Source organism: Lacerta agilis, chromosome 16 (genome assembly GCF_009819535.1).
Source record: "Lacerta agilis isolate rLacAgi1 chromosome 16, rLacAgi1.pri, whole genome shotgun sequence".
NCBI lineage: Eukaryota > Metazoa > Chordata > Lepidosauria > Squamata > Lacertidae > Lacerta > Lacerta agilis.
Window position 1 is genome coordinate 31,743,656 of NC_046327.1, and position 14,311 is coordinate 31,757,966.

A 14,311-nucleotide genomic window follows, 5' to 3' on the forward strand; every position below is an offset into this window, starting at 1 on the left:
ATGTTTGTATAAGTCTATCCCAGTGGATAGTATTTGATCAATTGGGTTTTGCAGGTTTTCAGGGGCTTTGACCTGTACCCCAGGAAAGCTTCAAGCTCCCAGAGGTCAAGCTGACAAAGTTGCAAGAGAATCATAGAATTGTAAAATTAGAAGAGATCCCAAGGGTTATCTAGCCCAAGCCCCTGCAATGTAGGAATCTCAGCTAAAGTATTGTGACAGATGGCTATCCAACCTCTGCTTTAAAAAATCTCCAAGGAAGGAGAATCCACCACCTTCCAAGGAAGTCTGTTCCATTGTCAAACAGCACTTCCTGATGTTTAGGTGGAATCTCCTTTTGTGTAACTTGAAGCCATTGGTTCAGGTCCTACCCTCCAGAGCAGGAGATAACAAGCTTGCTCCATCTTCCATGAAACAGCCCTGTAGATATTTGAAGGTGGCTATCATGATTCCTCTCGGTCTCCTTGTCTCCAGACTAAACATACCCAATTCCCTCAACCGTTCTCATAAGGATTAGTTTCCAGACCCTTAATCATCTTGGTCACCCTCCTCTGCACAGGTTCCAGAGAGGGAGACCATTCCACTGTTTAACAGCTCTTACTGAACCTATGGGTGAATGAACCTTCTGGTGTGATTGTCATAAGCACCTATAAGATCATGCCTGCGACGACTCATACCTTTGGAACAGTTTTAAAGCGGTTTTTTTTTAATAAAAAAAATTATTTTAGCAAGTGAAATAAAACATACTCAATTTTATCTTCCACTTAGCTTTTTAAGAAGTGCAAAGTTTCCCGCAGAAGTTAAATTAGCTTAATCAAAAATGAATTGCAATCAGTTATAGTAAAATGCATTATTTCACTGACTTGTGCAGCTCGTATCAAGAATCAGAAAATTGATTGAACAGGATTCCACAAACCCCTTTTACGGGAATGATATCCCCCTGCCCTGTCCATTCTGTTTGTACATTTATCAGGCTTCCAATGCAGGATCAGGACTAGTGCACAAGTAACAGTAAGGGGGTGCTCAACTAGATGTGGCACAGAAGATGTGTGATCAGGATCTCCCGTGGCTTCTTTAAAATGTAACAGCAGCTGTGGGAGGGCCCTGAATTGGATTGGGACCACTTTCCCCTTTTGGTTCCCCCAATCAAAATACCTCCTCCCTGTCCCCACTGCTTTTTGTTCTGTGGGGGGAAACATAGAGAAATGAAGAGATTTGCATAGAGGTTTTTCTCCAACCCCCGCAAAAGCTAGAAGCTTGCATCATTTTTACAGCTGAGATGAGACATGTTAAAGACTTGTGATGAAGTTATGACAGTTGGCATTTCTGTCAGGCTGTTATCTACACATTATTTTTCTAAAATTTCTCACTACATTTCTTAATAAGACTGAAGCTATTGCTTAGATTGGGAGCCTATTAAGGCAGAAATTGTCATTTTTTGATGTTTACAGCTATAGCTACATAGATAATACTGCCACCTTTTTAGGGTTGAACTTCACGCCATCTTAGCAAACACGTGTTCCCAAATCCACATTTGGCAAGATAATGCAAGTGTGGATCGCTCACAGATGAGTATTTGGGGCGGGGGGAGAGGAGAGTATGCTTTACCAATCCAGTATCCATTGAACATGCCCCAAGCCCACTCCCCAACTGGAATTTACTTCTGGATACTTCTGGTTTTGCAGCCTGGCTGCTGAAAAATCACTATTTAAAAAATAAAATTTAAAAACAGGTGGCAGCTGGGAAGAATCAAGGATAGACTCACAACAACTGTCTTCCCATTGGGGTATCCTTTTAATATAGAAAGGGGGATGTTAAACTTTTAGATTACGAAATAAAATTATGAGGAAGCCACTGGGCTAGGAATACTGTTTTCCTCATAAAATGGCAGTCCTGCTAATAAAACCAGCAAAAATCTAGATTTGTGACCTAAAGCATTCATTGCTGTCCTCTCCTAAGAGTGATGGCAGAAGGACAAAAGCCAGGATAAACAAAGCAGTATCGTGGAGGAAGTCCCATTCAGGATTTATTTCACCTGGGCTTTAATTTCTATGCGCCAGTGCAGGATGAGCTTTGAAACTCAGGTAAGCTTTGAAACTGCAGAGTGTTCCTCCACTAGCCCAAGCAGTTGGTTTTGGCAGGCACTTCTCACCCGGCAAGAACCTTTGGATGAATTCTACTTCCTGTCTAACCACCACACCTCCACTTTGCCTTCATTACTTTTACTCCTAGATCTGAAATTGAACAGAGGCAAAGCTGTAATTGTGTGACCTAGCATGCGGAATCGTGTGGCCTGCAAAAATAAGCTTCGGCAGCTAGCCATCATGGCAGGCCCTCCACGAGGTTTGGGCACCCTGCTCCATGGGGTAGCCTGTGGTGCAAGGGGGCTAAGGCATCTTCCAGGACACAGCATTTTCAGGGGGATGGCTGTACTGCTATGGAGAAGAAGGGGCAAGGGTGTGAGATTCTGCCAGCACCGTTGTGCACGCTTAACTACGACTCCAACCCATTGTTTTTGACATCCAAGTACATAAATTAAAAGGAGGCCTTGTAAATGAAGTGATGTTTCTTGCATAGGGTACTTCTGTTAATAGAATTTAAAAATGGGATTAGCCTTTTGTGACAGATCATCGCCATCACCACCACCAGGACACTGCTGATTATTTCTTATCTATTACAGTATAAGAAGAACAACAAAAATCACTGGTATGAAGAGCTCTTCTGATATCTTTTTCTATCTTATAAGTGTGAATTTGGTTCTTCACTCTCTTATGAGACTGTCGTTTGCCCTGTCCTTCTGCCCCTGTACTATCTTCTACAGTGACAGAAAATATATTGCCAAATTCCTGAATGTTCAAAATGTGACCCTGCAGCATTTCAGATGAAAAGGAATCCTACGCAGATAACCCTAACCCAAAAAATAGCCTTGGGGCTGGATCACTTTCCTGAAGGTTTCATCGTGGCAACAGCCTGTACCGTTCCACCATGTGCATGTGCGTCCACATGCTCAAGAACAGAAGCATAAAATGAACACAATGGACAGTTCAGAGATCAAGTTACATTTTTTAACTGCCCAGTTGGTTGGTTTGCCAGCAACAAGGGAAAACTGCCTTAGTCACTATAATATAAATGCCAGAGATGATCCAGCTGGCTTACCGCACAAAGTTTGCCTAGCAGTTGCATGCTCAATTCAGTATTTAAGTGGTGATAAGTCTTTGGGACATTATGTCTCAGGTCTATATTAATACAGTAAATAATCTGGATAACTTTTTAAAACATTTTGTCTCTTTTAACTTGTTTTATCATGATTGAGTTTGCTGTCTTGTGGGTATCATTATGGGCTGAAAGACAGGTAAAAATCTAGTAAGTAGAGGAATAAACAGACAGAAAGGTGCATACTTTCTCTGACACATACGCACCTGTGTATGTAAGTGGAATATGTGCTAGATAGTGGTATGAACATGAAGTGGAATTTTGCATGCCCATGCTCAGATTCTGCATGTTTGTGCATGTGATAAGATTAGGTGACAAGCAGAAGGGAGGGAAGGGAATATCTCTGTGATAAGAATGTGTTGTATGTAAAATTGTCTGGGAAGGTCAGCGCGCGGGGGGGGGGGGGGGGCTTTACTTTAAAAATAGGAGAAAGGGAAAGGAAGAGAATTTGTAGGAAAAGGAATAGGGGAACACTGTTTGTTACTTGCCCAGCCTGGATGTGCCCTGAGCTGTGCAGAATAGATGATAAAAGCGTGCCAGAAATGCCATCCACAGGCGCTGTGATGAACCTCCTGACATTGTCCAGAGGCTGCTGTACACATACTGGGTGGGCACATTCTAAAAAAGGAGAAAAGACTCCTGACAATATTATTAGACTGAAATTAAAGAAACACAAACTGTGCTGGGATACATGAGGTGGCAAAGATAAGACTACTGAATTTAACACAGCCGAGATTTGCAGTTATCCTACGTAGGGAAGGAAATGTGCAACTGGCAAAGAGGAAAACAAGTCTGATATCGGGCCTCTTTCAACTTGGACGAAATTAAAAGAAAAAAGAAGTGAGAAATAAGGGAGTAACAATAGGGGAAGGAAGGAGAAACGTTTTTTGCTAAATTCATTTTCCTTAGAACTTGGTGCAGCAAAAGGTAAATGAACCATCACCGGCTGCCAGCCCATTCGGATTTCAAAGTCTGCAGCAAACAGAGTGTACCTGGGGCAGAGGCTAAAAATTAACCCGTGTTTTTTTAAGCTGGAAAGAAAACAAAATAAAAAGGGAGCCAAAATAAATATATAAGAAAACAAAATTAAATAAGAACATGTGTGCACAAACGTGCAGGCAGGGGGGGGGGGGGGGTTGAAGAAGAAGAAAAAGAGGCCACAGAAACAAAAGGAAAACGGTTCTAAAATTCTCTTCCATAATCCCTTTCCCCTGAGAACCTTGTTCCTATGTGGGACAGCAGATGCGGAAAATTCAGTTTTATTGCTCTAATGCTGCTGTACAAAGCATAAAAATGTCCAGGAGTGTCTGTCTGTATGTTTGTAGTTTGCAAGCCGTGGGCACGTCGATATGCTAAATCAAGCCAACAAAAGAAATTGGGGTGGGGGGGGGAGGGGAATCAAGCAAAGGAAACAAAAGCCTCACCTCAAGATAAGCACATTTCTTAATTCCAAATTCTAATAAAATTGAAGTCCTGTTCTCTCAAATAATCTGTCATTTACATAAATATTCTTATTCTGTACCACCCAGCCTAAAGAAAAAGGGGTTTTCTTCACCCTGGGAAAGTTACAGACATCGCAGGTAGGAGAGAAACAGGAAGTCAAGAAAGGCCACAGTAACTTTTTTCGAACTACTAAGTACAGTGGGTTCATCCCAGTGCATTTCTGAAGTTAGCAATTTGTTAATTATGGATGAAAGGAAACACATACATAGGAAAACACACACTTTGGGAGGAAAGCAACCATCTTAAAAATTAAAACACAAAATATAAAAACAGTGAGGGGTGTTGTTTGCATGACCTACCAGGAGTGTGAACAAAATACGCCAAGTAAAGATCCAGTTCTTTAATTGTGACTCCAATGTGGTGTGGCTGAACGCAAAGGCCCGGGTTTGAGCACTGCGGCGACTTGTATAGCCGCTCCCCGTCAGTACTTTCAAGAGGGATCCCTTTGAACAAGATGACCATAACTAGGTCCAGCCTCCAAACCTTGTCAGCCTGCCTCAGGCAGTCAATCCTGCGGATTTTGCCCTTCTGATCTGGGTTGGAGAGGACACAACACGGTGCTTTCTTGCCCGTGATGGTCAAGACGAAGTCCTCGCGAAATTCCGGGCGGATGTCCTTGCGTAGCTTGGCCAGCAGCCGGGATGCCCATTTCTGCTTGATCTCAGGCTTTTCACCAAGTAATTCGTCCTTCACAGCGCGCTCCTCATCCTTCGACATCCGCTTCTCGTGCTTCTTAAAGTACTTTCGTTTCCGAGCTTGCAGGTTGAACCATGTGTAAGAAAACGCACGGACATGAGGAAGAAGAGCTTCAATGAAGGGGTGGAATTCATCCTGGGGAGAAAGGGCGAGAATAAAGGGTGCAAAACAAAAGAAGGGGGGGGAAACATTAGAATAAGGAAATAGGGAAGGGAGAAGAATCACCCTTAAAGCTGAATTTTATATGTTATATACAAACTGACAAAAATTAAGGGAACAAATATGCAAACCCAGAATACGATCCAACCCAGCAACAAGATAAAACACAACAGTAGAAGAGGGATGCCAAGCAGGTATGTTGGGAGTGTGGAGGATTAACACTGTTTCCAGAATACCACCAGAAGATAAATTTGGAGATTTAAAAAAAAATCAACATAAGTTAATTGAATTAAAATCTGACTACCTGTAAAAATAAAAGTAATAAAGTTTGTTTGGAAATGTTGCAATTAAAGACAAAATTGGATATGATCTCCCTTGCAGGATACAATGCTCAGGATAATTTATATAGACTCGATCGATTATTTTAGGAGGCTTTCTGACTTTATTTTTTAAGTAAAGATTTCCCTAAAGCTAAAAACATCCAAGAGAGAGGGGAAAAGTCAAAAATGGAAATAATTACCATTGCTCTGGCTCATCCCGGCGAAGCTAAGCCCCCGATTCAGAAATTCTGGGCTCAGAATTGCAGAGTGTGGAAGGGGGGTGCTATTGGGGCTGTGAGGTGGAAGAGGGAGGAGGGGAGAACAAGGAGGAAAGTAAAAAAAATATAAAAAGGAAGTGCACAGAAGAGTGCAGGGTATTTCTTAAATTGGGTGGAAAACAATTGTTGGCTGCATTCTCTACTGCAAACTGTTAGCCAATTTTTTTTTAAAAAAAGTCTTATTTAATAAAAACAGTGGGATAGCAAAAAAGGAGGATTAAAAATTGAAGAAAGCAGGTTAGGAATGAAAACATCAGTGAAGGACAGAAATAAATCAACATCACCACACACATACACACACAAAATATGTTTTCTTTTTATAAAAAAAAGCCAAATGTCTCTTAAGGATAATAATAATAATAATTGGAAGGATGAAGGGAAAAAATAAAAACAGGCAGAATAACAGCCACTGATCAGGAGGGGGAGTTGAGAGGGGGGAAAGAATCTCTCTCAGCGTTGGCAAAAATGCAAAGATGCAACTTAGATGTGGCTCCCTCCGCCTGAGAACAGGGGCGATCGCAGGTCTAGGGGAAAAGGGACAGACTCCGCTCTGGAATCAGCTGTGATCGGCTGCTGGCAAAACCCAACTGCTGGGGTATGAGGGATTTTGTTGTTGTTGTTGTTTCCCCCCTTTTTTCCTTTCCCTTTTTCCTCTTAAACTCTCTTGCTCGCTTGCTTTCTCCTTTCATGCTCAGTCCCCAACCATTTGCCTGTGCCAATGCCAGCAGAAAAAAAAGAGAGAGAGAGAGAGGAGAAGGGATCCACCTATTTGGCAAGGAGACACATCGTGGAGCAGCCAATGGCTGCATCAAAGAGAAAGGGAGGTGGAGGGGGGGGAGGTTGGCGGAGAAGGAATCAGGGAGGGGGTGGCAGAGAGAGAGAGAGAGAGAGAGAGACTGTGCAGTTAAGAGATGGAAAACAATTTGCCAAATCGACAAGTTCATATCTAATGAATAAGCGAAGTCCAGCCGCAATGAAATTTTTATTGGCCAGCAGATTTTGGCAAGGAGGTGACTGGCAAAATATTTTAAATAAATAAATATCACAGCATCCACCCACCTCTTCTCCCCCCCCCCACCTCCAAAAAAAGACAGTCCCACAAGGCCTCAGAAAAAGCAGCTGTTCCATCTTTCTCTCTCAATCTCATTCTCTTTCCGTCCTCGCTGCCTTTCCAACTATTTGTACAAAAAAGAAGAAGAAAAAACCCTGAAAAATATTTCCTTCCAATTACAACTCTCCCTTTCAATATGCATGTGGTGGTTAAGCCCTACTTTTTTCTCAGTTCAGGTAGCATTAATTTAAAATGCATACAGATATTATTTCTTTGCAAGTTCCTGGTATTGCTACTCCAGGCCTCAGCAAGCATCTTTGCTTTCCAAAGCCCTATGAAGCTCTATGCCACTTCCTTATTTTCTGCAATTTTCACCCCGATATTTGCCAAAAAAATAATAATATATGCAGATTAGAGCAAACGGACCAGCATCACAATTTGAAGTTATTCACCTAAACCAAATCCTTATTCCCTCTAACTATTAAATTTTTATTTAAAAATGGCAAAGCTTAAAATGCATTGTTTTGAAAGTTTAAATAGCTAATTTAATCTATTTCATTCCAACATTCACTGTTTTGTTGCTTATTATTGCTTCATGCCACATGCTCAACTAAAGGGGAATCAGAAAACATGACTTGGGGGGGGAACTAAAATAATTAATTTTGAGGGGAAAGAATAAGTACATTAAAAAAGTAAGAAAAGTATGAGGACCAGAGAAAAAGAACGGTGGTGCATAAAACATGAAAGCAAATGGGTAATTAAAAAAGGCAGAGAAAGGCAAACGTGAGAAAAGCTAAATTGTAAAAACGGTAAGATTTAAAAAAAGAAAAGGAATGAAGAGATGGGAGAAAGAATAAAAGGCTTGCATTAGGGAGTAAAGAAAAGGGTGTGGCCTTGGGGTGCTTTTGCTGGACTTTTCCGAGTGCCGTCCTCAAGGAATTGGGCACAGAGAAGGCTGTGAGGCAACAATAGCCGAACTCACAGTTGCTTTATTAGAAGACAGCTCTGCTTGCTTGCTTCCTCTAATTCAGCCCATCCATGCACAAAGCGCCTTACCACCCGCAACCTCCCAATATCACAGAGCAGAGACAGAGAGGTTTGCATCGAAGAGGGTGGATTTACAGACAAATCGGGGCTCTAGTCCCCCCCAGAGAAAAAGAGGCCATATACGCCTCCCTGCAGCGCCATCAGATACTCTGAGCACCTCTAACCCTGACTTTGCTCGCAGAGCTGCCACCCTTATTCCTGCAACACCCTCGACAAGCCAAATGCTCCGGTGGGTGCGCAGAGATGGCACAAAAGACAGACCTATGCCGAGCGTTTGCCTACTGCCCACTGCCAGCTCCAGGCCTTGCTGCCAGCTTTCCAACAACTAAGCAGGAAGCTAAATCAGAGCTCTCGGATTTGTGCTCGCAAATCGCAGGGTGGAGGCTTTCCCCCGCCATAACTCGTTTGGCTGGAGATGGGGGGGGTGGATATTGCTGTTTTTCTCTCCCCCACCCCTTTGCCGCCCCTTCACAAATCTGGCACAGGTCAGCCTGAGATACATTAGAAGCAGGATACGGGGCCCTCCAAACCTCTTGCCGCTCATAAATATGTTGTATGCTTGAGAAAAACACAGGCCTCCCCACACCTCTCCATGACCTTGGCGACAAACCCCCAGAGGACTGTGCAGACAAAGGTGATCTGTCCGCAGCTGTGTTAGGTAATACCTGAGCCTGCCCCCTTCCCCTCCATCAGGCAGATTAAAGGTGGGTGCGCAGGCAGGCAGTTGAGGTGGAAGAGTTCCATCCCGACACAAAAGCTCAGAGATTATTTTTCTATATCTGTGTCAAGAGGGGGGAGCGTGCAAGTCGAAGCTCAAGAAAGTAGAATAAAAGAGATAAAGGGAAAAACGAACTTCTGCCCTTCTCCCTCCACTACACCTCTCCCCCCCCCAAAAAAAAACATTTTCGAAGTCTGCCATTGAAATTCAAAACTCATTTGAAATTCTCACTTCCTTGTTACCTGGGAATATACAGGTTCCCAGGGTTTTTTTTCTTAGGCCTGGGATCCGTCCTTTACAAAGGACTGCGTGACCTTCGAAACTTTTAAACAACTAAATATAATGGATGTTTTAAAAACAACAAGCAAGTTTTGGTGTGGAACGGAACTACAATAGAGTCTTTACACTCTTGAAAAGCTTCCGTGGGGGGGGGGGATGACGACATTGTAGCAAATTAAAATTAATTCAATTAACACTAACTTTATAGACACGTGCATGAGGTGCTGTGAAGACTAGACTATGAAGAACATTAAGAAGAATGAAGAAAACAGAATGGAGAGCAAAACAAAGAAAAAAATCACCCACTTCTGTCACTACTACCCGTTACACTCCTTTTCTTGTGATCAGAAGTGCTCCGTGTACAAGACAGAGGTACAAAAGTACAGCCTCTTTGTCAAGGTCAGGTGGCACTCAACAAATACAAAAGTCAGGACTTGTAGACTTGTAACAAGATGCTATATTTAATTATAATAAAAGCAGCAGCAACAACAACAACAACAACAACAACAACAACAACAACAACATTACTCTAATTGCCTTCAGAGTTTCCTAGCCTTGATAGGCCTTTTTCACAGAACAGCAATATTTTTACACACTTTCAGGGCTGGCTAGGAAGCTGCACAGTACAATCCGATTTTCGCCTAGCACCTCCTAGGGCACACCTCTTGGACTGCTCATGGATTTACTGATACCCTTGAAAATATTGTCACCCCAAGCGGCCACTTGGGCTGCTTGTGCACTTGGGCTGGCATAGACAGCGTCAGTTTACAATATGACGATTGTCACAGCACAAAAGCTCAACATTCTTGACACATGCATCGAACTAGCATATAAGATAATCGGTGTATTATGGCAGAATTGGGCATCTATGGAATTATCTGAAGTAAGTTGCAAATGGAATTCCACAGAAGACAGGGAAAGTCGCTGTTATATGGAACGGGTTTTAATTCCTTTTAAAAAAACGCAACCTCATAAATGCAACAGCCGTGCTAGTTCTGCTATAGTACATAGGGGTTTGTTGAAATATCGGTGTACTTGCTATTTAAGAAAAATAACACAGAGGGATGGCAACAGAAACAATGGAAAGGTTGTCGAGCATCACCACCCATTCCTAGTGATTGCAATGGGAGTGCTAAATGCCCAACACAGAAAACCAGCAATTCATTTAGGAGCATTTATTATAGGCACCTTTGAGAATGCACACTTTAGGACAGCTGTACTAGGCAGATTCACTCCATTCCAAAAGCACAGCAGATTTGTGGAACTTTAAATCCCGAGTTTGAGCTTTCTAGGATTCAGCTTATGATGGGATCAAACCACCACTAGCAGTTACGATGCAAGCTTGATTTCTTTCCGTGAGACGTGTGGTCATCTGGGTTCAGTTTTTAATGCTGAAAATTATGAACCTAAGGTTTGCCCTGTTGCGGCTTAATGAACAAACCTTATTTTAATATTTATTTTTAGTGTTTTGTAGGTTAAAACTCTGCACAAATAACCTGGAATGAATAGTATTTTAGGAAAACATCTCTTGTCTCTCTAAAGTAAATCAATAAATAAACAGGGGAGGGAGAAGTAGAGGCAAGTAGGAAAGATATGGAAACTTCTGCCATTAGTAGAGGGGAGAGAAGGAAAGAAAATATGCTGATGGAAAAAAAGGTTAAAGGAAGGAAGTGAGAATGAAGGGGAAGTAAAGATTTAAGAGATTCAAATGAAGAAGAAAATTTCACGGACAAGTATGGCTCTCTCCGTCTCAGAGTTTAGATGTGGGTTGCATATACCCCCACACAAAAATATCACCATCTCTTTGTTCTCACAATATAAGGCAACTTTTCTCTCTTCATCAGATTCGTTAACAAAGTATAATGCTAAAGTGGAGAAGTTCTTAAGAACGTTGTCTGAGAAAGAGCTTTTTGCTCTCTTCCTCTTGAAGCAAGGAATTTTGGGGGGTGGGTAGAGATTCCCAAGTCTTGTAGAGAGCTTATGAGTTTTAATTACTTCAAGTCAAAACTTTCTAACTCTGGGCCTCCCCCCCCCCTTTTTTAATGGTCTGCTCGTTTTGGGAGTCTCTCTCCTTCTCACTTTCACTCTTGTTCAGCAATAGGAGCACCATGTAAAGCTTTCTTGGGGTTGTCATAGAAACAGTCAGTAGCACCCTGGCAAACTACATCCCTAGTGAATGAATAGCACATAAATTTCTACTCTCCACGGGGCTAGTGAGACCTGCAACGTATTAGCCTGTGGCTTGCCCCTGCTGAACCCCCCCTCCCCGAGTGCCGAAATAATAACGCTTTGGCCAACAATGAGTCAGTAGGATTTTGTGTCCAGCTTGGCCCAGCTCCAGAGACTGTAATATGGGGTGCAGAATTTGAGGGGGATGCATCTTGCCTTTCCATTATTATAAAGAGTTATGAAATACAAGATTTCGCAACACAAACTGTGATTTAAGTAGAGTTCTATAAAAACACGCCCAACCACAACTGAGATTTCAAGGAAACAAAATCCACTAGAATCAAACAACAGCTTCAGCCATGGGTTAGGGCAATTAGACTCCTCCTCATCATTGCCACAAATAGACAGAAATAGACTCCCGATTATAGACTTTAAAAAAAAAGATTTTCATGTTGCGCTCTTGCCTCTGACACAGATTTCCATAATCAGAATGCCAGCCCAAACCACTCCAAATGATGCATCAAATATATCCTATTTAAACCACCCCCAAAATTAGATAAAATTCATTTTCACAACCAGATGAAATATTTGTTCACTCAGATCCTCATTTTGCATATTACTGTACACAATAAAAACCTGCTGATGACTATAAGTCTATGTAATAGTTATATCACTTTGATTCTCCTCTTCATTCTTCAGAGCTAACACACAGCGTCTGCCTGAAAAGTTTTTCCCTCTCTGACCTGATTTAGCACAAACAAGAGAAAACTGTGCGGCAGACTCAACGTCCTAACGAACTTGAGTTAATTAATGCCAGGAAAGAAAGAAGCTCCCTCTCAGCCTCTTGAATCATGGTTCACTAGCCTTTTCAATTTTCTATTTCCCAAAAAAAAGGTGGGGGGAGGTTGCATTCAAATATTTTTCCCGTCTGAGCAGGGAAAATAAACAATGCACAGAATTGGGGAGTGGGGGCAGAGATAGAGCAGCACCGGATAAATGTGTGCAGGAACACACTATTTTTAAAAATTGCTAAGTTTATTTTAATATTTCCATCTTCTACAGTAATGCGAGTTGGCAGCAGCTTAAGTGTTGGAGAGGGCAGGAATAAATGAGTCAAAGGTTTTTAACTAAAGTTACAAAATGACTCCGTAATTTCACATTCAACTAAGCACTTGGAGTTAAGGGCAGAAATAGTCGGGAGCCGAGAAAATGTGTTTGTGGTTCTTTTCACATTTCTACCATTCTAAGTAACAGGGACAAAGAATAGCTGGAATTGTGACTCTCAGGTAATTAATCCAGTCCTGCCTTCTGTATGTAACCAGACCTCTATTCAACACCTGGATTGCAAGATTGAGAGCCTCTTTGATTACAAACTTACTGAATAAAACTGCTCAGCCTTCTAGCAGAACTGGTGCCCTTTAGCTAGAAGGACACTAGGCTCTCTAATCATCAGAAGTACATTTTGTAAAGGCGTACTTAGGGTGCAGCTCTTGAGCACACCTATATATAGCCACGGCAATTCCTACAGAATAAAGAACCAGGTCTGAGACTGGTTTTAAACCAGCTGAAAGTTACAAATCATTACATGATGCCAGCACTCCAAGGACACTACTTCAAATTCAGTGGAGACACCTTCAATTCTAAATGCTTCTGCTGGTGAAAGATACTCAAGACATTTAGATAAAATATGACTGAACCACACGGTGCTCCCATAGCTGTCAATAACAAGCCTAGGCTGACATAACATTCCACCAAATCGGGTCAGGCGCAGTATGAAAGGAGAATCCTTCTTGTAGCACAAACCAGAGATAGCTTGCATTAGTACCGGTACATTCTCTCAGCTTTATTTTTGTCATTTATTTTATGGTAGCAATTATCCTAACGAAGCAATAGGATGTTTACCAATTTCCTCCCTATTTATTGGTAATTCAAATACAGCTGATCAAAATTCACTTCCACTGTTAAAGAAGAAAGTGGCCGCCTAAGACATCTCAGTGTGTAAATATATGGCATGCAAAATTAAAGAGTTTGCATTGCTTTTGTGGCACAATTTGGCTTGGATACAGCTACTTTTTCAAAGACCACAACCTAGAGTTGCAAATAAAGCTGAAGAAGTAGATGGGCCTCGCTATATGTTTTTAGCTGTACAACCACAAACTCATTTGGAAACCTAGGGCTTTTTATGGATATTATCCTTGATGTAAATTTTACGAGCAGCCCAAGATCTGGCCATTTAGGACAGAATATTATTATAGTCATGCTCAGTGCTTTTTTCTGGGGGGGGATGCAGGGGGACACATACCCCTAAACATTTTGTGAATCTACGTTTGGCCTCATTGAGGGGCAGTATTTCAATATGAGTAGGAAAATGAGAGTACCCCTAAACATTTTTTTAAGGAAAAAAAAAAGCACTGGTCACGCTAAGAAACTCTGGCTTGGGATGGATTGAAAGCTATTGGCCCAGGCGTGGCAGGTATACCAGCACTGAGCGATCGTGGAAGGCAGTGAGCCATAGCTTTTATTGGATAGAAAGAAGATACCGTACTAGAGAATTAACTCCATCTCCTAAAGGCATATCTAATGGAATATCCATCTTACTTGTTTCACCACGGGAATTAAGATTTTTATCAGACAAGCACATAAAGTGAAGTAAATGGCTGCACCCATTTCTTTGATGTTCTAGGTACATGAATCGGGGGAAAAACAATGCACATGATTTACACATAACATTTTACAAACATCTGTGATGACTTACACTCTAGCTGTGGACAGATAGTTATTCCTCTGGAACAACAGGAACCATTTCCCTCTAACTGCTATCATAGCACTGGCCCTGAGTGAGCCTTTATTTCATACTAGAATAATCTTAGTTATATGGTTG

At 41.8% G+C, this 14,311-nt stretch overlaps 1 protein-coding gene across 8 annotated transcripts in view; it reads right to left on the reverse strand.

Annotated features, from left to right (window-relative positions):
* Positions 1 to 14,311, reverse strand: part of NFIX (nuclear factor I X) — a 237,736-nt gene that overhangs the window by 122,952 nt on the left and 100,473 nt on the right. For 7 of the 8 annotated variants that reach the window (XM_033173015.1, XM_033173017.1, XM_033173025.1 and 4 more), the window contains one exon: positions 5,013 to 5,544. In XM_033173015.1, coding sequence (XP_033028906.1) covers positions 5,013 to 5,544 — 532 coding nt within the window. Of the gene's footprint in view, positions 1 to 5,012; positions 5,545 to 6,088; positions 6,479 to 14,311 lie in introns of those variants that run through there. The other variant, XM_033173016.1, reaches the window with a different exon arrangement.